The sequence below is a fragment of the Salarias fasciatus genome, chromosome 11, assembly GCF_902148845.1.
Source record: "Salarias fasciatus chromosome 11, fSalaFa1.1, whole genome shotgun sequence".
Taxonomy (NCBI): Eukaryota; Metazoa; Chordata; class Actinopteri; order Blenniiformes; family Blenniidae; genus Salarias; species Salarias fasciatus.
In genome coordinates this window covers 17961447-17987147 of record NC_043755.1, presented here as the reverse complement: position 1 = coordinate 17987147, position 25701 = coordinate 17961447, and the positions used below count along the sequence as shown (strand labels likewise).

The 25701-nt window shown below is 45.0% G+C and overlaps 1 protein-coding gene and 1 long non-coding RNA gene across 5 annotated transcripts in view; one reads left to right on the top strand and one right to left on the bottom strand.

Moving 5' to 3' along the window:
• The window catches only part of oxr1a (oxidation resistance 1a), a 142729-nt gene extending 117476 nt beyond the window's left edge, over positions 1–25253 (top strand). For 3 of the 4 annotated variants that reach the window (XM_030101920.1, XM_030101921.1, XM_030101922.1), the window contains 11 exons: positions 3024–3176; positions 4322–4506; positions 5765–6462; positions 11172–11337; positions 14436–14601; positions 17641–17721; positions 19001–19126; positions 21048–21200; positions 21312–21407; positions 22830–22903; positions 23150–25253. In XM_030101920.1, coding sequence (XP_029957780.1) covers positions 3024–3176; positions 4322–4506; positions 5765–6462; positions 11172–11337; positions 14436–14601; positions 17641–17721; positions 19001–19126; positions 21048–21200; positions 21312–21407; positions 22830–22903; positions 23150–23285 — 2034 coding nt within the window. In that variant the 3' untranslated portion in view covers positions 23286–25253. Of the gene's footprint in view, positions 1–3023; positions 3177–4321; positions 4507–5764; positions 6463–11171; positions 11338–14435; positions 14602–16015; positions 16243–17640; positions 17722–19000; positions 19127–21047; positions 21201–21311; positions 21408–22829; positions 22904–23149 lie in introns of those variants that run through there. The other variant, XM_030101923.1, reaches the window with a different exon arrangement.
• Positions 17815–23008, bottom strand: LOC115396206 (uncharacterized). Its single transcript, XR_003932359.1, has 3 exons — positions 22999–23008; positions 19570–19572; positions 17815–17901 (listed from the first exon to the last, which is right to left on the bottom strand). It is a non-coding gene; the product is annotated as an uncharacterized LOC115396206 (long non-coding RNA).
• Positions 25254–25701: the final 448 nt, after the last annotated feature.

Genomic DNA, 25701 nt, shown 5'->3' with positions numbered 1-25701 from the left:
GGGCTGGAGGAGCGGCGAGCGGCTCAGGTAGGGAGGGAAGAACCACCGGGAGGGGAGAGGAGAGGTGTCAGACATGACTGGATGCTCAGGTCAGGGGATGGCTTTGCCTCTGCAACATGACAGAGCAGGCTTTCTTGTATTTCATTGATTATCACACCAACTTCACATGCAGGAAGTCTGACAGAGAGAGACACGTTTCTCAACTATTGACTAAGCTGCAAACAAGTAACAAACAAGGAAATATTGGCGTTTAACTTTTAAGAAACGAAGGAAATCCTGCAGTTCCGGTCTCATGTGGTCTGTGTGGGATGTGCGGCTCGTGATATTTCACTGCAAACATATCACACCGTTTTCCAGATTTAATGACGGTGAACACCAGAGAGTGTTTGCTATACATATTCTAGGAAGGAGGACATGTTTTGACATCTGTAGCTACTCATTTCAGTCCAGGTGTGTGCTGCACATGTGCATCCAGGTGTGTTGGACAGTTTCTTTTTTTTTCCCCCCTCTGTTCGCTGGTGGAGACGCTTGTCTTTTCATGTTTAGCCTCAGTGCTTGAGCAGGTAATTAGGAAGTGACGAGCTGGAAATGAAGTGCGGTTGTGTAGGTGAGGTAAAGTGCTCCTCGTTTCCTGACATCCGTGCCTCAGATCTCACGTTCATCACTCACAGATGCTCTCATGGATCAGAGGAACCTTGTTTTCAGCCCCATTCCTTGGTCCTCTTTACCTCCGCTTTACATCTCCTGGTCAGTGTCTCCTCTCTCCTCCTCTCTGAGAGGCTTGTTTTGGCTGTAACAGATTGGCCGGCCTCCTCAGCCTCGCCGCCTGCCAGTGTCTGGGCCGCCTGTGTCGGTGTGGGTCAGTAGCTGCAGGCTGTTTGTCGACTGCACTGGGAGACGGCGAGCGAGAGGAGGAGGTGTGGGGGTGGGTGTCAGGAGGACAGCAGACAGTTGTTTTGGGCTCGACTCTCTCTCTCTCTGCTCTAAGCTCTTCACTGCAGCCGTCGCTCTTCACTGCTCTTCACTTCACTTCCCCACCAGCTCTTGACACGTCCTCCTCTCTTGGTCAGAGCAACCCCTCCCCATCCCTCCCTCCCTCCCACACACTCCTCTCTCTTTTTCCCTTTTTCTTCACTCCGATAATGCTCCTCTCTTTGCTTCCAGCTCACCTCACCTGCTCCTGTTTTTGTGTTTCTTCAGCTCAGCTAATCTCCTGCCTGCTCTGCTGTGTGCGCTCGCGCTCGGGCCCGGCCCACTCTTCCTCTCACATTCTCGCTCAATCCGACTCCCTCAGAAGTCGCTCAGTGCCACAGATATTCCTACATTTTCACCATATTACAGTCCGTCAGGCCCCACAGTCGTCCCCGAGGACGGGCTTCAGTCGGTCTGTCCCCGTGGCTCAGTCATCGCATGGCAACAGGCCACTGGTAGAAACACCAAACACACCACACCTCGCGTTTCCAGCCCAGCACACACACCATCTGTGGCCGGCTGCAGTGTTACCAAGCTTGGATGAAATCGCTTTGTAGCGTGTGTCACCAAACTGTATCAAGGAAGAATTTCCTCTAGGCATTGAGACAAATGGAAAGGAAATCCTTTTAAAAGGAAAATTAAAAAAGTCAAGAATGTAGCAGCTTTGGCTTTAATTTTAATTTTTATTTCATGAACTGATGTCTCGGGGTGAATTTTTAGTATTTGGACAATAAATATAAAGAGAAGTAGATGCAAAACCACCTCAAATAGATGCATTTTGATTTATTTCATTTACATATAGTGGAGAATCTAACACAGTCTGGCAGTAAAAGCTATCAGGGCTGAGACTGTGCAACAGATTAAAGAAACACCGAATTAGAAGAATTGGAGTGTGGAAATAAATGACATAGCAATGAATGTTTCAGTTATATTCAAATGCTTTGTGGTGCATAAATGTGAAGAGTTACACAAACCGATGCAAAACAAGCACACAGCGGGTTAAATACGTCAAAAATGTTAAACTATATGTGACCCTGCAGAAACGGATGCGAAATACATATTCAGATATTTAAAAGGAACACTGATTCAACACAACCATGAGGAGATACAGAGACCGCCAGACGCAGGGTGGCATATGCGTCACAACAGATTTAAAACCCTCAGGAAGTAGAGAAATAAAATCTCTAACAGTTGTAGAACAACCATGTTACATTCTGAAAGCCTGCCAGCGATGATCTGCCCTGTGCCTCTGGTTTGATAACCTGTCAATAAATGTCCTCACTTAGAAAAGAAACACTAACAAACAACATTTGTGTTCATATTTTTTTCCTCCAACAAAAAGGAAAATAGTTTTACTTGACATTGATGTTGATATGTGAAGTTTGCTTGTTGCAAAAATTGCAGACCGTGATTGATCGAAATCTCAAATGTGCACTTCTCACCACGCCGCCCCCTTCAGCAGCCTCTAGTTTGCAAGTCTTTTAATGAAACAGCAGCAGCCAGGCATAATGTTTTGCACCATTATTAAAACTCCGGTCTCACATGAATGTTTCCGTGTCTAATTACCACGCCGAAGCGAAGCTCGGGCTCACAGGAGCTGTGTTGTTTTGGCTCGTCACTGGGTTTCTCTCAACCTGACTGTTCCACTGTGCAGAAAACATCCGTTTATATAGATAATATGTTTAGAGACTCAAATGCATTAGTTTGATCAAATGAGACAGAAATTAGTTTCACTATGTATTACCAAGTGAACCGAGCCATGTTCTGCTCTCCAGCGCTCATTATTTATGTTTGGTTGAAACCTATTTACAGATTCAGATGACGTGTGAACGAGGCAGTCTGCAGCTTTATCAGTTCGCTTTTGTCTCTTTTACAGTCATTCAATCCACAGAGAAAACATTCATCTTTATCTTTGTCCTGTTCGGTTTATAATTACCAGTTCAGAAGACAGCAGTCGACTTATGCAAAGCGTGCTGCTGTTTTATTCTCTCATTTAACCCGCTCCATCATTATTGCACCACTGTCCCCACCTCCGCCTCCCACTCTCTCAGGACTCCGATGGCCCCCCCAGACCAGAAGGCGTTCACCCCCCTGTCTTCTCCAACCTGCGGCAGTCCAGAGTGGTGTCATCCACCTCCGAGGAGGAAGAGGCCCTCACGGAGAAGTTCCTCAAGATCAACTGCAAGTACATCACCGATGGCAAGGTGAGGCACGCCAACTCCATGTTTAATGCACTTTGCAGCCTTCAGCGTGTGTCTTTCACAATCTAAACTTCATAATCTGGGTTTGGTGCTAATGATATGAGGTAGCTAGCTTTAACTGCTGCATCGCTGATGTCTCGGCTCCGAGCAATTGAGCCATCTGCTGCTCGGTTTTAGGTCGCTGCGATTTTGTCCCGTGGGCCACGTGTTTGACACTCCTGAGCTCTCCCAAGTTTGCTTTTTCTTAAAAAATCTGTATTATGCATCACCGTTTCAGAATGATACCAGATATAATCAGTGAAAATGTCACATACTGCATTTCAGCAGACTGGAATCAAGCCGATGAACATCCCTGCTCATGAGTCATCACAATCCGGTTGCTCTTTCCTCTTTTGCTGCTTTGCTGTGGTAATCCTATCGTATCACTACACTGGAAATGTTGTCTTTTTCTCTCCAATTCTCCATTTTTTTTTCATGTTTTCATTTTCACAATTGTGAATTAAGACATGAAAAACAACAATCTAGATTCTGAAGGAAAAAAAAACCAGTAGAGAGCATCCTTGTTTGCGTAGGCGGATGTGAATGAACCCTGTAGCCCGGCACATTAAGAGAAGCATCTCCTGCTGACTGTAGTTTGATTCAGCTGATTAGAGTTAATGTTGTTCAGATGCGTGATAACCAGGGAGTCTGCGGCTCTTTGAAGACATGTAAATTGAGTTTTCCAAAGTCAGGATCTCAAAAAACCTTCAGTGAAATGCACTTCTTGTGTTCCTATAATATGAGTGTAATCAGACCGATGTTCGGGCTTTATTTTTAGAATTTATATCTAATTTTCAGTGTTGCAATTCAATGGGAGCACAGTGTGTCTGGGCAGCGGCCCTGCTCTCACACATATAACCCCATAGATCCATGGTATTGAGCCACTGCTGATTCACTCCCAGCTACCAAATGAAAGCACTGGAGTGGTCCAGCGCTGGCAGTCAATAACTTGTACTTGATTTAAGATATTTGCGGTCTGAGATGGATTTGGCCTTCAGTTGTTTGTGTGTTGGATGTTGCTTTTTGATTGCTCTCTGCGGTGGCTAAGATGCTAAGTTGTTCCTTTCTGACTCGACTGTCCCCTCTTGTTTTATCCCGTCTCCTGTCAGGGCGCGGTGAGCGGAGTGTTGCTGGTGACGCCCAACAACATCATGTTCGACCCCCACCGCATGGACCCCCTGGTCCAGGCCCACGGGTGCGAGGAGTACGGCATCATGTGTCCCCTGGAGGAGGTGCAGTCCGCCGCCATCTACAAGGAGATCACCGACCCCAAGATCAGGGAGGCCGTCCCAGAGTAAGAGCGAAACAGATGTAACGTGTGTGTGGATGCATAGCTAAATGTTAGCATTTGAAGCCCAAAGCAGCTATAAATGCCAGCACTTCACTTCATTCCTATAGATCCTTCTGATACTTAATATTTTTCACTCTCCCTAAAATGCAGAAACTTTGGTCTCATCAATGTCTTTCTACGCCGCTCCCATCGTCAGATTGCATCAACAGCCAACCGACTGTTTAATTCCCACACACACACATACACACACACACACCAAAACAAAAAGTAAAAGAGCAATTACAGAGGGGTTAATGAAGTGTGCCTTCACCCACCTACACCGTGATTGCTCACCTCTTGCAGCCACTTCACTTGTTTCCACCCACACATTTGTGGGGTTTTTTGTACTTTGGTTGTTTAAGCACGGCTAAATCCCACTCTGTGCGGCTGACAGAGATTGTGTCACATCATGAACCCCATCACGTCTTTTGTTTCCTCTCTCCTGGTTTTTTTTTTTTTTTCTTTTTTTTCTGGTGTTCCCAGGGTCTGAGCAGAGCTGTATTTAGCCAGCTGAGTGTTGCCCGTGGAGCCATTATTGTGCTGGCAAATGACGGGTTTTTGCGCCAGGCCCAGCTGTTCTCTCAGCTGCGGCCCATCCTCTGTCTGCCTCGCTCTCTCTGACCTCGGTGTGTCTGCCCCAACACGCAGCTGAGCAACAAGTGCCTGCAGGATGCGAGTGTTTGCAGTTCTTGCTCTTTGTGTGTGACTTCTCACCGAGTGCTTCGAAGGCGTGCAACATTTTTATTTGCTTGAAGACTAATTTGTTTCCCTGTACATTGTTTGAGCTTGTTATTAGGTGTATAAACAATTACAAGCGTATGGATTAGTAATAAAAACATTTTCCTGCCCAAATGAGTGCGTTCAAGCACCTTGATCTGCCTTTCCAGGTGTATCTTCTATGCATAGACTTCTTTATTTCAGTGGTCAGGAACTTTTCTTGACAATGTCCCTTCTAATAACATTAATCAAGGATGTTCCTGTGAGGCGAGAGGGCTAACCGCTGTGTGACTATTACAGATTTAATCAATCATTAATGACTGATCTTCAAATTAACCAATCAAGTGTTAGTTCCTATAAAATTGTAAAATTTAATGAGCAGAAATTGAACAAAAATATGGGAACGAGTTTCAGTGCTGAGTGATTTCATAATCCTTCCATGTTATACTTTATGCTGAAAAAACACCCACAGCTTTCTAACATGTTTCCTGTTTAATGTTTCCAGTGATCTGGAGCCTTTGCCAGCTGAGAGACATCCGTCCCAGCAGAAGGACGCAGAGCAGCGCCTGAGGGAGCCGGGAGCCAACGACAGCGGCAGCACGGCGCCGCGCAGCACCGAGGGCTCCTTTTCCGAGGACGTCTTCACCGAGACGGAGCTGTCCCCCATCCGGGAGGAGGAGCAGGCGTCCAGCGAGGACCTGCGCCTGGACAAGTCCTTGGGGGCGTCCACGGAGTCCGTGCAGACCGTAACCCAGGTGGAGGCCGCAGCCGCCGCCGCCGCCGCCGACTCCCAGACTACGAGCGGTGCCCAAAGCTCGGCCGGCCAGCCGGAGGAGCCCGCCGCAGCTAAAGTAGAGGACAATCCGCCAGACACTGCCACAGAAAATGAAAGCCAGTCCCCCATGGGATCCAAGCAGCACAGTGTAGAGAAGCCACCAAGCACACCCACCACCACCACCACCACCACCACCACCACCCCCACCAGCAGTAGCACTAGCCAGGCGCCGGCCCCCAGCAGCACGTCTCGCCCCGCGTCCCAAAGCTCAGCCACCACTGGTGCCACAGACGCCGTCCCAGCCAGTCCACAGGGTGATGCCAACCAGGAGACGGAGGTCTCCCAAACGGACACTATGCAACAAGGCAAGGAGGACAAAGAGGAGACGGAGGGCACGGAAAAGGACGAGACGCAGAACTCCGCAGAAGGTAAACGCATGTCGTCTCAGCACGGAGGTGCAGGAGATGTTTCTGTAAGCCGCACCGCAACACCCACCTTTCCTCTGAAGACTATCAAAGCGACGGCGCCTGCTCTCCGGCTGCTTTAGACGCACTTTTCTCATGTTGGGTTCAGATAACCTTTTTCGTTTCCTTTCTGCCTTGATGCTCGTAATTGGAATATAAAGACGAAGGGAAATGGCGTCCTCTCCGTCGCTATCTGCGCCGCAGAGCTAGCCGGGCTTTATGGGGCTTTACGCAGCTCTTTGATCTGTGGCTCTGGTGGCCTGGGCCACTTCTCTGGGCGATAAGCTAAAGCCCATCAAACGCCACAATGCCACAAACACACCTGCGCCCCAAAGGGGAGACACGGCGACGATTAAACCCGACATCAGAGGCGTGTTTCTCATCTTTCTTTGGCTTTGCTTTCATGCACGTTTAGACAAATACTAAGTTTCACAAACCTGGATGCACTTCTGTGTTTGCTGCTTTGTTTAGGATTAAAGGGTTTAGGTGTTTTAGCAGCACTTCCAAAAAATAAATCCATAACAGAGGGAAGATATAAACATCTCACTCTTTATTTCTGTCTGTATTTAAAACATTGTAAAACACACATCTTTCAATCTGTTCCTAAAACTTAAATGCATCTAATTTCGAACTATTTCTGGAACCTCTGTTCAAATGCTAATTCGAGATGGTCTTTAAAACAGCTGTAATGACTATATAGACATGGATATTATAGCTCCCAAAATATCAACAACGCTTCTCTTTTCAAGTGAAAGGGCTGAATATTCAGAGTGAGAGTCAAACTTATCCCAGAAAGAGTGAGAAGCAGCAGATTTCTTGTTAAATGTTCTTGATTTTTTTTTTTTTTTTGCTGCAATACATTTTGACTCTGCAGGTCTTTTCTTTTTCAAAGCCACTTAACTTTGTTGCAGTGTGACCTTTGGTATTAAAGAAAGGTCACCACTCTAATTCAGTTCATGTAGTAGAAGGAATCTGCCAACTCGACACTCATCACAGGCCAGAGGCTGCGTTTCGCTGCACCACAGTGTTACTTTGATACTGTAATTAATACCAGTGGTGTAGTAAGTTTTTCATGCTACTTCCATACTCGGCATTTTTGTTCACAAATAAACAAAGCAGTCAGTCACAGCCTTCAGCTCAGGCATCTAATGTTGAGATGTCACAGGTGATGGAGAAAAAAACTGAATTTAGGTAAACCTCAACTCATGTTGTTGAGGTTTCTGGTTTTCTCAGAGACATCATCAAGCTTCAGATACTCAGTCAGGTTTCGAATCGCACTGCTGTTGCTTTCTGCATGATGCACTCCACCTGTTGACTGGAATGAGAAATCATTTGATTCCCTCCAGAGGCTCAGTTTAGTCTGATCAAACATATTCAAGTCAGAGACAAATGGAGCCTCAAGGGTCGAAATGAGGGACTGCTTCTTTTGCTTTTTGCATGAAAAAACAGATTTGTATAACGACTCGATATTCATACTGACATCCCATTTACAAGGGAGCACAAAACAATGCTGGATCATCCTACAGACAAGAAGAATTACTTAAAATATGGCTTACAGAGGCATGAACTGCAATAGTTGAAGGTTAGTTTTGTCAATTTTAACTCAATGCATAACTTTTATGTCGGTTTTAGGGTTATAATGTGTTTTACTGATTTAATGTCTTGTATCACTTGACAAAAAAGAAAATCTGCTTGAACTAATACACATTGTCAGATTTTTACTTTCTGCAGTCGCTGAGAGGCACGGCGAAATAGTGTTTCACACTGTTGACTCGCAACAAGGAATGTAACCCTGGCTATTTTCTCTACAACTTAAACATTATTACTTACCTTCATGTGAACAACTTGTTCTAAAATAGTCCGAAAAGAGTCTGAATTCTGTGCAATTTGCAGTTTAGGTGTTATAAAAACTGTCCCTGAAAATTGTCTGTGCATTAGGAGCTTCTAGAAGCCTTTCAACAGCTTTTATCTGATTTGTCACTAAAGTAAAAGGCTCTTTGCCTTGTTCAGGGCACTGATTGAGTGAGATTTGTGTGTCCTGGTATGGTGAGTTCAGGCTATTCTATAAACTTTATCAAGCCTTTACCTTCAACTAGAGGAAGCAGATCTTGCCACATTCGAGCTGTTGCCCTTTTCAGACTGGGCGGCTCAGTCAGGTGAACAATGTTCGGCTGGTATCATTATGTACAGGTTACTGTCCTAATGACTGAGTTCATTTACTCTACTGGGATGATTATATGCCTTTTTTTTCTGATACAGCCTGCATGCTACCTTGTTTTCACTTTCTAGATTAAAGTACAGCCTTCTCTTCATTTCTCACCACACATTTCTAAATGCCAGATGGCAGATGCATGACATTCAGACAGCGCCTCGTTCTAACCCGGTAATATTTCTTGTTCCGACTCGTGAGGAAGTCAGTGTTTAATCATTTAATCATGTGCGTCCAAACAAAAAAAAGTTTCTGGTTTGAACCAGCTGGACAACTTCACTCTGCATGAAGTTTGCAGTCTCCTCCATAGTTAGATCCTCCTGTCTTCCTCCCACAGTCCAAACATGCTTATTGATCCAAGGATTGCATTAGTTATGAACTTATAACTAACTCCCCACCCAAAACCTGCAATGTAAAAACTTATTGAATTATTGGCTAAATGTTATAATGACAACGGCTGACATATCTTACTGCAGCAGGTATTAAGTTATTTGGCTGTTATTTCATTGTTGGTTGCCTCAAATAGAAGGTAATTGGCGCTCATTTGGTTGATTGCGGGCTAAAGCTGTTTTCTTAGTCATTTTGCTGCAGTTACAAAGAACAGCTGATGTTCGGCGGAGTGGACTGAGGGAGTCTGCCACACTCACCACCTCCCTGCAGGTCCTTCCTGCTTGTCACTGTAAAGCCAGTGAACTACATGGGGCAGAATCCTCTATGGCTTTCTGTTGTTTTATTGTTCTATTTTTTTTAACGTTTTCCAGATGTGAGAGTGTCCCTAAATGCACCAGAGCAAAGCTAAACAGTAATTTCTCCTCTCAGCCATATGAAGACTCAGTCGTCTCATGACTTTTTCGTAGCTTTATGAAGGCAGTGAGATGCTCGCTGTGATGGATTATCTGCCTGGACGTGGATGGCAGTCAGTGGCTGCTTCAGCTGTGTGGAGCTGCTTCAACAAAAGGAGGCAGACCTTTTTGAAGATGCACAGAGTCAGTAGTTTAAATCTGTCACAGCCAGCGGTTCAACTTATGTCCACATAACCCACTTCAGTGAAAACGTGCAGTTACAGTTGGGAAAAGATTTCTTGCCCCATGAAGAAGTCCAGCAGGACAATGGGGAAAAAGATTTACCATTTCCTTACTGGCAATTATGGTGACACAGAAAGCTAAGCTGCTGAGGCACCTCTAATTCATGGCCCTCTCAGCAGGGCTGCCCTTTATCCTGCGCACATTAGCACAGCTTACCCAAGTAACTGCTTCACAAAGCCAGCCGCCTTTCCACCAAATTCATGCATTTTAAAAATGGGACTTGCCCAATGATGTGGAAACAGGTTTATGTCATTTCGTCTGTCATTATTTACCCGCATTACACGCGACCCAGCCGGGAACACATTCCCTCGTGATGTTACCGGCACAGCGCTCTCATTCGGTTTCCTGTGGGCTGTGACCTTCTAATAAGCCTCTGATAATGCAGCATGGACAGAAGACTCTGTGCCACTATCAATTATAGCGTGTCCCTCCATTTACTTCTGTCATCTGGCTTGTTTCTGCCACAAAGGGAGTAATGCTAACTGAAGTAGCCCGTAAATAGGAGCTGGAAAACCAGGTCACTTACATACACAGAGCAGTTATTATAAAGAGCGTGAGCATTAAAAAAACGTAGCAGCGATATATTTTCAGATTAATTAATAGCTGATCATTACGGCTTTTTTTTCTTCTGGTTTACTGAGCTTCTCTCAAGCAGAGAAAACTTAAAATATTAACCGAATCTTTCAACAGTGGCAGCAGAACTCACATATTGCACTTTTTTTTAACAATTCTACAACCATGGAGTAAAATTAAGTACAGTCAGCCTAGTACTAAAAGGGTTGATAAATCAGTGACTGACTCATTGCAGCTCATTAGCTAAACGAAAACTTTTTATGCATTCATTTCTCATATTAAAAGCCATGGGTTTCCCATAATGAGCATCCTTAAAGTTTTAATCCACCTCAACACATTTTGAAGGAATCGTTAACAGAAAAAATAAGTGAGGATGCCAAAACCTTGCTACATCTTTATATATTACAGGCACGGGCAAATAAAAAGACAATAAGGCTGGTGTCAAATTGCATTAGCAAAAAAAATAAAACCGTTTAAAGATAGGACTTTTTGTAAGAATAGCCTGAAAGACACCAAAGCTAAAGCAACTTCTTTCAGAAACTTATTAAAGGGCACTATAGAATAGGGAAAACTTAGTTGGTGTTATGTTGGAACCTTCTGAATTTGAATAATAATTCAGTTTTAAGAGTGAAATCCAGAAGATGGTCATAATTAATCTTCTCAATAAGCTAAACTACCTCCCTGCAGTCGCCTCATATTTACAGCCATAAGGAATTACCTCCCACTGTCTGGCCTTCAACGTGAGCATCGCACCACTCTTTCTGCTGTATGAGCTTCTGACTGCATGATTTTCTTCGTGTGTGCAGGTACGGGGTCTGCCGAGAGGCGGAAGCACCGCTCTCACAAGTTCCTGTGTCTGCGAGTGGGGAAGCCCATGAAGAAGACGTTTGTATCCAATGCCAGCGCCTCCATGCAGCAGTACGCTCAGCAGGGCAAGAAGCACGAGTACTGGTTCGCCGTGCCGCAGGAGAGGTCAGTGTCTGTGGGCAGAGTGCGTTCTAGTGAAGGCAAATCAGGTTTGTGGTAGCCGCAATATCTCAAGCTTTAAAGTTACATAGTTTGTATAGCGCCTGGAATATTCCAAATGAAAACAATGTGAGCTGAACCTATATGATCTTATGATATTCCAAGCAAACAGAAATAGCTGAGACATCTCACCTGAAGTCACTTCTAATATTTGAAGCCAATCTAAATTCTTTGTCAGTCCTGGCGCTCACTGCAGCTTCTGCCGGCTCAGCGAGGCGGCGAGATGATTTATTATTCATTCACTCTGCAGGGAAACAGACATGCACTTTATTTTTACACTGGGGCACGTGCACGGCCAAGGATCTGATGAAGCCGTTGACTGTGCGTGTGCTCCCTAAAGCTCATGATCCCTGGCCGTGCCGCTACGCAGACGTGTTGGTGGACATTTTCTGAAATTCACAATGTTTTGCACCAACTGGAAATAGTGCCGGTTTGATTGATGTGTTTTCCGACTTGAGTCGTTCGTTCTTGGACACAGAGCTGCTAAGTCAGCAGGACTCATGGTTATATTAGAGATCTTCACACTGTGGAAGGAGACACATGATGAGGAAATCTGTGCCTCCATGCAAGGCCTTCTAACAGATTTATGTAGCGAATTAATCTTAATTGCCCTCACAGCTAAACCTCGTAAGTCACTTTTCTTGAAAATGTACTTAAGCTAGATTTAGACGTTGTTGGCCACAGCAGTCGTTGGTTCGAGGGCTTGAGAAATGCAGTTGTTAAGTTCCTTTTTCAGAGTGAGTAGACATGTTCACAGTTCAACAACAGCCGCTCTCAGATTACTAATCGTATTTGAATCAGGCAAACAGGCGTGCTCTTTTCAGTTGGTCACGGCACCATGCATACCTCGTATTGATATGTGTCGAGTGGCCGATCGCCGTAATGACACCAGAGTCCTCAGCGCTGTTCACGCCGAGCTGAAGAAATTCTGCTCATTAAAGCCTTTCTGTTTGGCCCGCCCGTTGCTTAGTTGCAGCATTCCCATCTGACAGCAACAGGTTTGCTGTGATGCATGTTGCTCCTGGGGACGACAGCCGAGGGATTGGCAGATTTACCGCAGGTAGTGAAATGCCAGACTCACATGTTGCTTCTCTTCATTCATGATGTCTTTTTTTTTGTTTTGTTTTGTTTTGTTTTGTTTTTTTCCATGCTGCCAGCAGCAGGCAGGTGCATTGGAGAGCCGATGGCGCTCAGCGGCTCAGTCTTTTCCTGCAGACTTTGTTGGTTTCTGTGGATCGTGACCTAGATGGGAGGCGACCCGCATGATGTGTCTTTAAGTGTCCTGGAGTTACTGTGGGGAGAAAAAGGAGGCTATTGAATGAGCCATACACAAGCATGACGCTGAATACAGCTCAGCCGCCTGACTCTGCCACAGCTCTTTCATGTCTCCCCGCCTTATCAGGCCATGACACAGGCTGGCCTCTAACTTTTCCATGAGTTAATCCATACGATCGTATCTCCATCACACACATTCTGACCTGGTTACATGACAGAGGCGGGACTGATCAGCAGAGGAGGTAGAAACTTGCATTAAGTGTTTTATGACAAACTTTGAAGCAGCCTCACTGATGGAAGGGTGATTGTTGAACTGATAAGAACATTGTGGAGTGTGTTTCTGATAACAGATACCTGCCACTCGACATTGCAGTCGCTTTCTTGAACAAACACTGCTTGACAAATACTCGAAACAACTTTTCTGATTCACTTTTTGATGGTCCAAATGGTAGCCTGACAGAGCTCACAAGTACCGTAATATACCTCTGAGATAAAGAGTTCCACAGGACAAAAAAACACATCTGAAGACTGGAAAACTGAGTTTTTTTTTACAACTCTGAGACTATTTTTGTGTTACAAGCTGGCTCAGTCAATTTTTGAAGTTTCATTGGTGAGTATGAAACATGTCAGTATATTTTTCCACTGCTTCTTCTTTTTTTTTTTTTCTTATTTTTGTACTTCTTTTGTTGCCGAATAAAAATGCTTGTTCTCAACAGTTAAAAAAAAGACTCGAGGCTGTTAGGGATGTCGTCTCATCGTGCTGTGCAATCCATCTCATCTTTACAGCACCGAAGACATGATGATAGTGCCATTAGCTTCGATGCTACCATCACTTCTGCCAGGGTTATTTCCATGCAGGCGTCTTATATACTGATCTATGGAAATAAGCTGCACAGGGAGCTGATGCCAGCTAGCAACAGATGAAGGTGAAATATACTGTAAATGACCGGCAAATACAGAGAGACTGTCACATTCATTCCTATGGGCAGATTAAGTGTTGCCAGTTCACTCACAAGGAGAACATGCAAACTCCAAAAAGAATCAGGGAATAAGGCTGATACATAGCATGTGGTTTGTGATGATATTTGGACTTGAAAAATCATACATATTCAGTATAAACCCATGGCAATAGATAGTATCATATTGCAGGGAAAACACCTTGCACCTCTCTGAGATATTTCTCTCTGTGAAACATGCAACATTCTAGTTTATGGAGCCTTTTTTCAGATTTGTGTGTGTTTGAACAACTGTTTGCTGTCACATTTTACCATACAATGCAGGTGATTGACTGCATATAAGAAACAATTAGCTGTAATATAAGAAATACAATCAATAGTAATCTTACTTGAAACTACTCTAAAAATGTTTTTCCAAAATAAGAAGAAACCACAGTTCAGGACAAAGTGGTGTCTAGTGGGGCAAAAACATGTGATGTAATACACACACACACACACACACACACACACACACACACACACACACACACACACACACACACACACACACACACTTGGGCTGGGCATCTTTCATTAGTATCAGAGAAGATTCATTGATGTAGTGCAGAAGGTGATTGAGATGGTTGGTTTAGCAGTGAAGGGGACAGATGATTCACTGCGTTTCCCCCTGAAGAGAGCCGTCCAAAGATGATGATGAAGAAGGTTTTGCATTGACGTGTTTGACATTCATCCTTTTTCTCTTTTTTGATGTTTTTGTTGCAGATTGTGCAGAATTTAGCAGCCAATCCCTGTTTGTCCTGTTTCTTCCTCCAGATCGGACCATCTCTACGTCTTCTTCATGCAGTGGAGCCCTGACATGTACGGTGAGGGGGTCAGGGGAATGGGACAGGAGCCTGGATTTATGGTCGTCAAGAAGAACGAGTCGACAGAATCGACTGAAGACGAACCCATCACTGACCTCAATGTGAAGGAATGGGAGGTAAGGTCCTCGAAGCCTCTGCTGCTCTTCCACATACCTTCAGAGTGTAGCTGTTGTGTTGTCTCAGACATGGATTAAGTCCACTTCTTCACTGAGGGTTTAATCCATATCCTGTGAAACCACAGTGTCAAGTTTGTTTTTACACGTTAAAGTAACTGTTAAATGATTTTGTTGATTTGCTTTCATTCTGCAATGCATATTGTTAATGTATTGTGCTGATGTTGTTGTGGAAACGGTTTGAACTGTGTAATTGCCTTAGTTTTGTATTCTGCTTCTGTCTTTTGCACCTGTGTTCCACTGCATATTCTTGGTTTAAAGATAAATTTTTTGTGTCAGCCCCCTTTTATCTCGTGTAAGAGTGTAAACACCGGCTTTGCTTGGAAATGCGCTTTTCTAAACTTCCAACCAAAGTGTTTTGCATGTTTGTGTAATTGTTTACTCTTCTCAGTTTCTGTATTGCAGTTTCATCACATGTTGTGTGACTGTCACTGGTGTTGGTCTTCATTTGGCAACATCTTTTGCTGAATGGCTCTTGTGAGTTGCACATGCTTTTTGGGTTGTGAAACACCCCCCCCAAAAAAAACGTGACACTGATGTGGGTTCTTCCTTCTTTTTCAAACTTCTCAGAGCCTCTCTATAGTAGATTATTGAAATGTGGAAGTCAGACGAGGAAGCGTGATCAAGAGTTGCTTGTCTAGATGTCTTTCACTGCAGGGGCAGGTGTGTGCAGCCTGCACATAGTGGAAGAGATGTAGACAAATGGGACGGTTTACCAGTGTAGTGAAAAGGGAGGATGATGAAAGTGATACGATGGAGGCATTTAAATTTTAATGTAAATGAATGGTGTAGGAAACAAAGTAGACTGATTTATTGTCTCTCGACTTGCAGAAGACACCGGCCACATGATCCACCACTCCATCACAGGTCAAACTCAGAGAGAAGGACAACCGCACACACTCACATACATACATGTTTGTGGACAGGTGTGAGGAGATCAGAGGACCAGTTTCCTTTCAGAGTCCAAAAGCAAGTTAAAGATAATTGATGACAGAATTATATAAATGTGTGTGTATTTATGTGATCAAATCTTTTGTACTTCTAGTGATGTCCTAGAGGAGAGAAAAGTGTTTGTTTTGGAGTTTGTTTGTTTTTTTAATTTTAGATATTTTTTTATCTTTGTGAGCATCAGCTATTCCATAATCAGCTGTTAAAATCAATACACTTTCTTTTCTTTTTAGATGGCCCTAATCCTCTTCCGTACTTTTTTTTCCAAGTTGCTCCTCTAAAAATATGAAAACATCAATTAGATGTACCTCGTGGGATAGTGGATCCTGTCTCTTTAAATTTTGCGTACTGGGGGGGTTGGTCCTGTTTTTTCCTAGCCAATAGGAGCACAGTTTCCCCCTACCCCGTGTTGTGATTGGACAGTAGCGGTGTCAGTCAGACCTCACGTTCTAGAGACCCATCCATAGGAAAGGAGCCGCTTCTATTTTAGTCCAGCAGGCTTTATCCTAACTGTGTCTGCGGGCTACGAGGGGACAACTTCCAGCTCTGTGATGGGACTTTCCGCCCAGTAAACAGGAGATGTTTTCTAGGAGGGCGAAGGACCAAGAGAAACGGCTGACCCCGAAGTACACCTGTGTATGTCGCTTGTGTTTCACTTCATGTTTTTATGTTTTATTAATTTTTTCAGTTCCCTGCATGTTGTGTTGTTGTTGGTGTTGTGGTTAGCCGTGCCGTGCTAACTCGCTAGCGATGCTAATTAGCCTGCTAGCTGTGCAGCCCGGACCGGTTCTTTTCTTAACTGAAGACAAAGTGGCCACTATATGCGAGCGACTCGTTGGCAGTCAGGACAGAGCTCCCGTCCCGCTGGTTGTCGTCCTGGCGCCGTGTAAAGAGAAGGCTTTGGGCTGTGTGAAAGTTTCCAGAGCAAGGCACCACTCAAAAAGGCGCGCCCCCGTAGCAATGCACAAGTTTATAAGTATTTGATTCTTTCCACAGTCCCAGGTGATTGACTGACTGTTCTGGACTAGAGTACTGTTGAGACTCAGCAATGATCTGTTTTTTTTTGTGACCTTTCTTCATGACACTGATCCACGTTCCACATTTGACATGTATCTCGAAGCTAGGATGCTACCAAGTCCTCCCTTTCTCAGGGCAAGATGTGGCAAAGCGCTTTGAGCTGAAGGTGAAGTCAGGCATGGATATATTTTTCATGAGGGCTGTAGTTTACCCTTTCTGCTGCATTATTGAGATCTGTAAAGAGGCAGTCTGTTACCTGTAAAAGTTACTTACACTGAGCGCCACAGTCAGCAGAGCATTGTCCAAAACATGTGACATCTCTGACCTGTCATTGTGTATTTGATCCAAACACTGAGTACAGTAGGATGGATCTGTGTTTATGACTGTCTGCGTTTGTATTCATCTTTGTCTGCTCCACGCCAACATGTTCAGTGGCAGAGCAGAGGCAGCAGCTCTCTGTGGAGTCTGCAGCAGCGTGGGGTGTAACGCTGCTGGAATGTAGCCATGCTCAGTAGGTCACAGCGTTGGCCTGTCTGAGTTGTAGTTTGGTGGATTGTTGTTCCTGACAAACAACCGTGTGAACTTGCCAAGTGTTGTTGAATCAGTCAGACCTTGTCTGTGTCTGTTGCTGAGATGGTGTCTCCACGTCAAAATCTTGTATCTTGTTTCTGATGAGGCTTTTCTCTCTCTCACCCTCACTTTGCTTTCCGCTGCAGTGTTGCTTTTCCTCCCTTTTTGTCCAACTAACCAAGGCGGGGATCTTGAACAAATTACACAAACATGCAAAATGGACAGACCCAAACCCTCATGTTTGAGGAACAGTGGCCACACTCGTGTTAAAGTTTCTTTATCCGACCCTCTAACAACCACCTTGTTGTGAAGAGGAGAGTAAAGCGTGCTGGATATGCACTTCCTGGTGCACATACTGCCTGCAAAAACTCATCCTTGTCTCCCAAAGGCCTGCAGTACAAAGGACAGAGTTTTATGTTCCACCTGTTCCTGTCTTTGTACTACCAGGTAGTGTCTCTGACGGAGTACCACCGTCGGATTGATGCACTTAACAGCGAAGATCTGCGTTCACTCTGCAAACGACTCCAGGTGCCCCGACCAGCCCTGTCTGCCCCCCCTGCTTTCTGCAGCTGCTGGCCGCAGCCTCCCAGTTTCCTCTAGGCTCCCTGCTGCAAGCTTTAGCTGTTGCATACTTGCCTCCATAACAAATGTCTCTGTTGCTTTTAGGAGACCTTATATGTCTGGTAGTTTCAGCTTAAACCAGAAAAACTACACGTAATGGTTTTATCACTTCATTGCAGAAAAGTTGGCTTGTTTTCAAAAGAAGTTTTTCACGTGCTAGCCTTATCTCCACCTGTCAGGCTTTCTCTCTATTTAGCATTTTTAGTGCGTGAGTCTTCCAGATCAGCCTGAGTGTGCAGTAGTGTCTGCTAGCCGTAAACAAATATGTGTAACTTGCAAATTCAGCACACTGGGATGAGTGTCTTTCAAGGAATTCCCCGACACATTTTATTAAGAAAAAAAGAAAAATGAAGCTAGCGTTTGATGCTCAGCTGTGCTGAATGTCAAGAATGTGGCCTGCATGAGGACTCAGTAAGAGACGGTCCGAGACTGAAGCACAAAGAGACAGTGTGTTGGTGGAAGTAAGACTCCCCCGACAGGATGAATGATGTTTTCTGAGGACAATGCAGGTAGGCCCGATTTGAATGAGAACTGAAACATGAGAGCATCGCAGCCACCAGTGGCGAAGCGCTCCACAATCAGCCGCTGTTATCTAGAAAGATAAATAACCCAAACCGTCCAGTGGTCAAAGAAAATGTCAAACAGTGGAGTGCAAATTATTAATTGGGTTGATTTCCTATTCAGCTTGCATTCTGCTCTCCCAGACAGTGTCACTGCTCACTCTCCTGTTTCTGCCAAACCAATCCGAGTCCATCGTTGTAAAGTGGCAGGAAGAAGTGGGGCTGTCATCGTCACACTGCTGAATCATGAGTGCGCTGATAGCAAACACTGGATTTATAGTTTTTGGAGAGCTGCTGGGGTAGAACCAACAAAGTAGGAAACGATATGTGTTTATTAGTCTCTTTGTTGATGTGATTAGGCTTTAGATGAAGCTGTTACCCCCCCCCCCCCATTATGCACCCTTTAGCCTAAACCCATGCATATGAACCCCCAGTTTTATTTGATTTATTATCAGTAACATTAAATTATCCAAGTGCTTTACTGTTAGCACTACAAATACCCCAGTCAAGCTTTTAAAATAGGCTCCCTGATATGAATGACAGTAGATGATTTGAAGCTATGGACGCGTCCCGGGAGCCGAATGTGTCCCTGTTGGTGCTTCTTTGACACTTGTTTCCACTCACAGATCACCACCAAGGAAGAGGTGAACTCTAAGCATGGCACGTCCATCAAAGCCGAGCTGGAGCCGGAAACATTCAAACCCAACCTCAGAGAACCCAGCGATCTCCTGGAGGCTGACCAGATAGAGAAGGTAGGACGCCACCGGATGCTCACCTCACAGTCTTATGTAAAGTATGCGGAACGCAAAACATTCTTTTAGAGGTTTCTGGGTTTTTTCCCTCTAATATCATTGGTCCATGATGTGGTGTTTATTATCTCTGCACCAGAAACATGAAACAGAAGAAAGAAAAGTGAAGGCATCAGATTCAAACAAGCACTTTGAGTCTAAATCTCAGTGTACATTATAGGAATTTCTTTGAACTGTTTATCACTTTCATCAACCAAACAATGAGACAGACTCTTTGATAATACTTTTCGTTCTGAAGACAAAACTCGAAAAACTGAACTGAGCTACATTTTTTTAAATGTAAAAGTAATACACCCAAAAATAACAGCAACAACCCAAATGTCCAAAAACTCAAAGGAAAGCTTTCAAGCATGTCAAATTAGGACACAAACATTCTGTCTGCTCACCTGCTCCTGACTCTTCTGTCCATTCAGCCGCTTCCAGCCGGCGCCTGTTTACCTCTCCTCTCCCGCAGGACACCGCTGTTGTTCACACACTATTAAAAGCCATCAGCAAGCTGCACTGCTGCACCGGGTGACATGTTCCTTCATTAATACAAACACCACAGTCCATTTGGAGTCGCCGGCACTTAAACTGTTGTGTAGCTGTAAATGCGCTGTGGCCTGCCCCGTGTGTATACATCCACTGCTGAAAATAGTCCCCAGCAGCTGCAGCGTTCACTCCCACTCAAGCGAGGTTCGATCAGACGCTGCAGCCCTCAGTTGAACTGAGCGGCGTTGTCATTAGACAGCAGAGCACTCCAAACGGTACCTGTGATTTGTTTACATTGGGAAGGAGTAGGTTTCTTGTCTATATATTCAGTTCAAGATGTGAGACATGAGTCAGGTGCACAAGGCAAATATGCACAACATGTTTTCAGAAATCAGTTTGTGGGGTTTCCTCCCGCTGTGTTGAAGAGATGCCTGTATAAATATATCATTGCTTTTAAGGTAAATAAATGGAGTTGTATTTGCAGATGGAAGTGGTGCCCTGTAAGTCAACTCAAACACAGAAGCTGAGATGAACTCTCTGCTGAGCTGCTGGTCAGCAGAGTGAGCAGCTCTTTCATTTATTGTATGCTGAATAATTGAAAATGGTTGCATAATGTAAAGTAATTTATTTAAAGACAAACGGCGACTCAAACGGTAAAAACTAATCAAAGAGAAAGGTGGTATACATGTCGTTTCTGACCTTTCGTGTTGCTGCGAGCTGTAGCGTTTGCCTTGCAGGCATAGCAGGTTAACAAGCACGCAGCGCGCCGAGCACCAAATGAGTCCCAGTTGGCGTATCGACTGCCAATATTCGGCCTGCTTTAATCACCCCTGAGGACGGCGCTGGGAGCGGCGGCCCGGCTCGGCTTCCCGAGCCTGCTCATTTACACCGGCGCCGGAGCATGTGCTGAGCCGACAAGAACGCAGCGCGGGGACCGACGACTTACTGGAGAGCGAAAAGATCATTTAAAGGCCCTTTTTGTCCCGCGCGATGAAAGCGCCACGGCAGAACTGTTAAAAGTTGTCACTCTAATTTTTGCCTTTTAGTCCGTGTCTGCTTCATTTTAATGGGCAGATAAAACGTACGCCGCGGCGCTCCTCTGGCGCCTTTGTGGGCTTTATCTCCCCGCGCACCGCAGTCGTAGTTAATCCTTCAGTCTGTCAGCAGCGGGGCCGCGGCGCTCTCTCAGGGAGTGCTGGACCTCTCTTTCTCTTGAGGCCGCGCTCGGTGTTTGGAGCTCTGTTACTCGTCTTTAAGCACCAGGCGGTGTTGAAAGGTCACTGCAGATGTAATTGAGCATTGGTGGCTGTGGCCTTTCTGACTTTCATTTTCTTTCTTCCTTCCTCCGTTCCTCTATTTTTTTCCCCTCTTTTCTAATTTCCCCCGCCTGCAGCTTGCCAGGAATCTCCCTCCGCGGACCATTGGGTACCCATGGACACTGGCCTTTGGCACATCAAAGCATGGCATGAGCATTAAGACGCTGTACAGAGCCATGCAGGGCCAGGACACTCCGGTGCTCATGGTGATTAAGGACAGCGACGGCCAGGTGAGCTGCACGATAACACACACACGGGAGGATGTAGTACAGTGTCGGGGACAAGAGACGTTTCTGAAAGCTCCTCCTCGCGCCGACTCTGCTTGGGTTTGTTCTTGCCAGGTGTTCGGTGCGTTGGCGTCTGAGCCGTTCAAGGTCAGCGACGGCTTCTACGGGACGGGAGAGACCTTCCTCTTCACCTTCAACCCTGAGTTTCAGGTACAGCTCATCCAGACGTCCCTCCTCTATCGTCCCTTCTCAGAGTTGAAGCCTCGACAGGGTGCAGCTGGTGAAGGCAGACGACACCCTGGACTAACATTAACCTGAAACGCCACAGCTGCAGCTCAGTGAGCTTCCAGTCAGGGTTTGAACATACAGAAGTGGTTAAAGATTAGTTAAAAGCTGTACGGTTAATGGTTACATATTAATGCCCTGCTGATAACCCCACCGGTAGATTCACCTCTCCTCCACAGAGCCTTCACTGGAGCGCAGCTCATCGCTTCAGCTGCAGCTGTTCTGATCTGAAAGCTCAAATGAATCACAGGACGCTCCCTCCTCTCACTCACCACGCTGCACCGAGCATCAGACAGGAGCATGAAGGAGCACTTTTCTCTCCGATAGTTTGCAGGAACAGAAAACGTTTGATGAGCTGTGTGTAGTGACGGCGTCTCCTCAGCACCACCAGCCGAGCCCGTCGCCCATTGAGAAAATCAAGCAGCAGCTATAAATATGCTGGATAAAGCATCACTCCCACCTGGATTACATGACTTCCTTTTAATAGCTCTGTTAGGACTAATGCACTGCTGGGGTTTTAATTTCACTAAAAAGGGCTTTTTTCCATGTGTCTCTTCCATTTTTTCAGCAACATTCAAGAGCGTTTTGGCTGCTCATAGAAACTTAAGCTTTGGCAGTTGAATGAAGTAAAGGATAGATTCCTGATCAAAACTGTTGACCTCAGCAGGGTCAACAAAAAAAATCTTTCTTTGGATTAATTAATGTATAAAATATTGGCTCCAAAACATGTTTATAAGAAACTCATTTAGTGTTTATCAAGGAAATGACTTCATTCATTCACACAGAAAGAAATTAGTCAGCGGAGTTATAAGATATTTTATCAAAGCCAGAATTACTGAATTGTATTTGAACGAAGCAACTTGTGTTGCATAATCTTCTCTTGCATCAGATTTATCTAAAGGGCAAAGTTTCTTAGTTAAGAGTGTTAAATCTTCTCCTGGCTGCTTCAGATCCAGGGGGAAAACTGACTGGGTGAAAACTCTGGGAACGTTGAGCAAGAATAACCTTCGCTTTTTATGCACTTTGACTTAAAACCATTTATTCAAAGTAGAATGAAAGTCTCGGTGCACTGCAACAGATTGGTTTAGTTTTTCTTAAACTGAAGTGACAGTATAATGAAAATACACATATTTAACAATGATCACAGCTCGATCTAATGAATGAGTTTGGGAAACGTCTTCCGACTCGCACACACATTATCATTTATTGGAACTGAGAGCAGCAGACAGGAAAGTAAACCCGACACTGTCATGTAGTGCAAAACGTCACGTCAACCCATGGAAACAGGGGAGAAATACTGGCTGTGTGTGTGTGTTGTCTTAACGTGCGCTCTTTTGTCCTCGTCAGGTGTACAAGTGGACCGGTGACAACATGTTCTTCATCAAAGGGGACATGGACTCCTTAGCGTTTGGTGGAGGAAGGTGAGACACAAACACAGCTGTAGCGCCGATGCTCCCTGCTGCCGCCATGTGTTTTAGAACGAGGCGGCAGAAGTCCAGAGGAGTTGTTTCCAGACTGAGGAACATTTCATCTTCTTTACTGAAGTGAAAAATCTGAACTGTTTCTAAAACAAAAGAGTCTTTTGTCAGTTTGATTAAAAAAACAGGAGCTCCACTATATATACTTTGTAAGTTTGAACCTTCTCACCCCCCCTCTTGTCGTTGCAGTGGCGAGTTCGGCCTGTGGCTGGACGGAGACCTCTACCACGGCAGGAGTCACTCCTGTAAAACATTCGGGAACCCCATGCTCTCCAAGAAGGAGGATTTCTATGTGCAGGACATAGAGATCTGGGCTTTTGAATAACCAAACTGTGCACCACAGGGAAAAACAACAACAACCACAACAAAAAAACAGGTCCTGCGAAGGGCAGAGCGAGGATTGCTCCTCCATTAAGAACAATGGCAACGTCCCAAACCTAACTGCACATCACCGGGGCCCCCCAGGCCGGACGCCAGCTATCGGATGCTTGTTGTGCGTTACTACTGCAGTTATTACGGAGCTTTTTTTTTTTTTTTTTTTCCTTATTCTTTTTTTTCTTTGTGAAAATATACCTTTGTGTGTATCTTGTTGCGGCCCCGTGCGGCGTCTTTGCAGAGTAGAAGTGGGGCGGGGCTCGGGGGAGGGGGGGCCAGATTTCTTAGTGCGGTTGTCTCGAGAGGGAGGCGAGCGGCGGCGCTCACAGCTCCTCTCCGCCACAGACGCAGGGACCATGATGGCGGCTGAGGTTTGGGAACGACGGACCCCGGCCCCCCTCCCCCGCCTGGTCCGGGACGCCGGAGGAGCGGCCCCCACCCAGCCACCCACCCACCCCGATGTTACTCACTGTGCTGTCAGCCCTGACGGAGAGGCCCGGTTAGAGCGGGAGGCAGAAGCTGAACACATTCCATTACTCTGTGATGGCGGCGGAGCGTCTGAAGAAAAGCGGTGATTTGCAGTAAAGAAAAAAAAAAAACACCCACTTATTAAAACGCATCAGCAACCGGATACACTTAACTCAGAGACGAGAGAATACATGCGAATGCGTGCGAGATGGCGTGAGTGTGTGTGTGTGAGTGTGAGTACTTGAAGGGAGGGGGGGTCAGTCTTTCTACAGCACCGTATGGGGTCGCGTCCTCTGAGGCTGAACTTATAGCGTATCGTGTATCGTCGTCCTCCTGTCGTTCACTGTCATAGCACACCATCCGAAAGCACATAGCTATTAACCCCACCGCCCATCGTCGTAACGTTCTGTTCAGTGGGTGTACGTGTGAGTCCAGCTAACACCGGCTCCTCCCGCTGGGAGCGCCGGCTGTACTGTTCGTAGACAGTAACGTGTTGCAATAGATTTGTGGAATATGCAAATAACTGTCCTGTGACCTCAAATAACCCCCGGGAGGCTGGCGGCGCGTCCGGCCGCCGTCTGCCGCTCTTTCGAGAGAGGAGACTTGTAAAGCTTTTACGTCTTGATACACAGCCGCTTTTCTGGGTATCATTTGAAAAGCCTGAGACGTGGTTAACTGTTTTACATGCATATATGACAATTATATATTGGTATATATGATTATATAGGGGTTTATATAATCATATATATTTTGCTGTTGAGTGTGACAGTGATATATTTGTGCTGATATTTCAGCTGTTACTATATAATGTATATTACCCTGTAAATTAATGTTAAAATAGTAGATTTGTTCTGATATATATATATATATATAATATAAAATACATAATTATATAATTATATATATATATGAAATAAAGTGTGGATTGGTGGGTTGCTTCTAGCACTTTAATCCGGTGTAAAAGCGTCAAGGCCAGGTTCTTAGATTCTTAGCAGTAGCTGTACAGTAATTTTTTTTTCTCTATTTTTTTTTTCTCTATTTTTTTTTAAGACCATTAAGATGTTAATTGTTAGTAGAAAGCTTGCTGCTACCAATATCAACAGGGTGACGGCCCTCATGCTCTGTGTCTAAACAAAAATGAAAAAATAAGAGGACTACTCGGAGGAAGGAAGGGGGGGTTGAAGGCGGCCGCCAGGTGAGTGTGAGCAGGCGCAGGTAGGTATGTGGGCGGGCTGAAGGGACGCGTGTACAGTGCGTGGCTGTGGCCCCTCCCCCTCCCCGTGGAGCTTTCCTCCCCCCTTTTCTGGTCTTCCACACCAGTATTTGTGTCCTTGTGGAACGTCACAAACAGTAATATGGATAACTCTTCCAATTATTTCACCAGAATACAATGTATCAGTGATGTATAAATAACAATAAAGCTGAATTAATTGTTGTAACCTGGGATATACCTCCGTCTGTGCCGCCTCGTCATTTCGCTCCGTATTTGAGCTGCCCACCTAAAAATACGTACAAATCAAGAAAACGCTTTTAAAAAGAGGCCAATCGACCTCTGATAGTTATGAGCTTCAGTCAAAAGCTGTGGACAAGAGGATCAGAACGATGTGTGATTCAGGAGGAAGTTAATATGATTCACATAACTCCTGACCAAAACAGTACAAGCCAAAAGCAGCCCCAATCCATGATGCTTCCTCCACTGTGCTTTACCGTGCAAATGATGCTCTGCAGGTCAAGTGCAGGGTTTTCTGACTCTGCAGTTTTTGTTTTTGTTTTTTTTATTGCTAATAATTGAGTTTTTCTGTTGTGAGTCAAGTGGTTGTTATGAACAGTCTTATTGCTGAATGAATAAGCTGATTTGGTAATTAGTTTTAGACTGTTGCATTTAATTGTGATTGAAA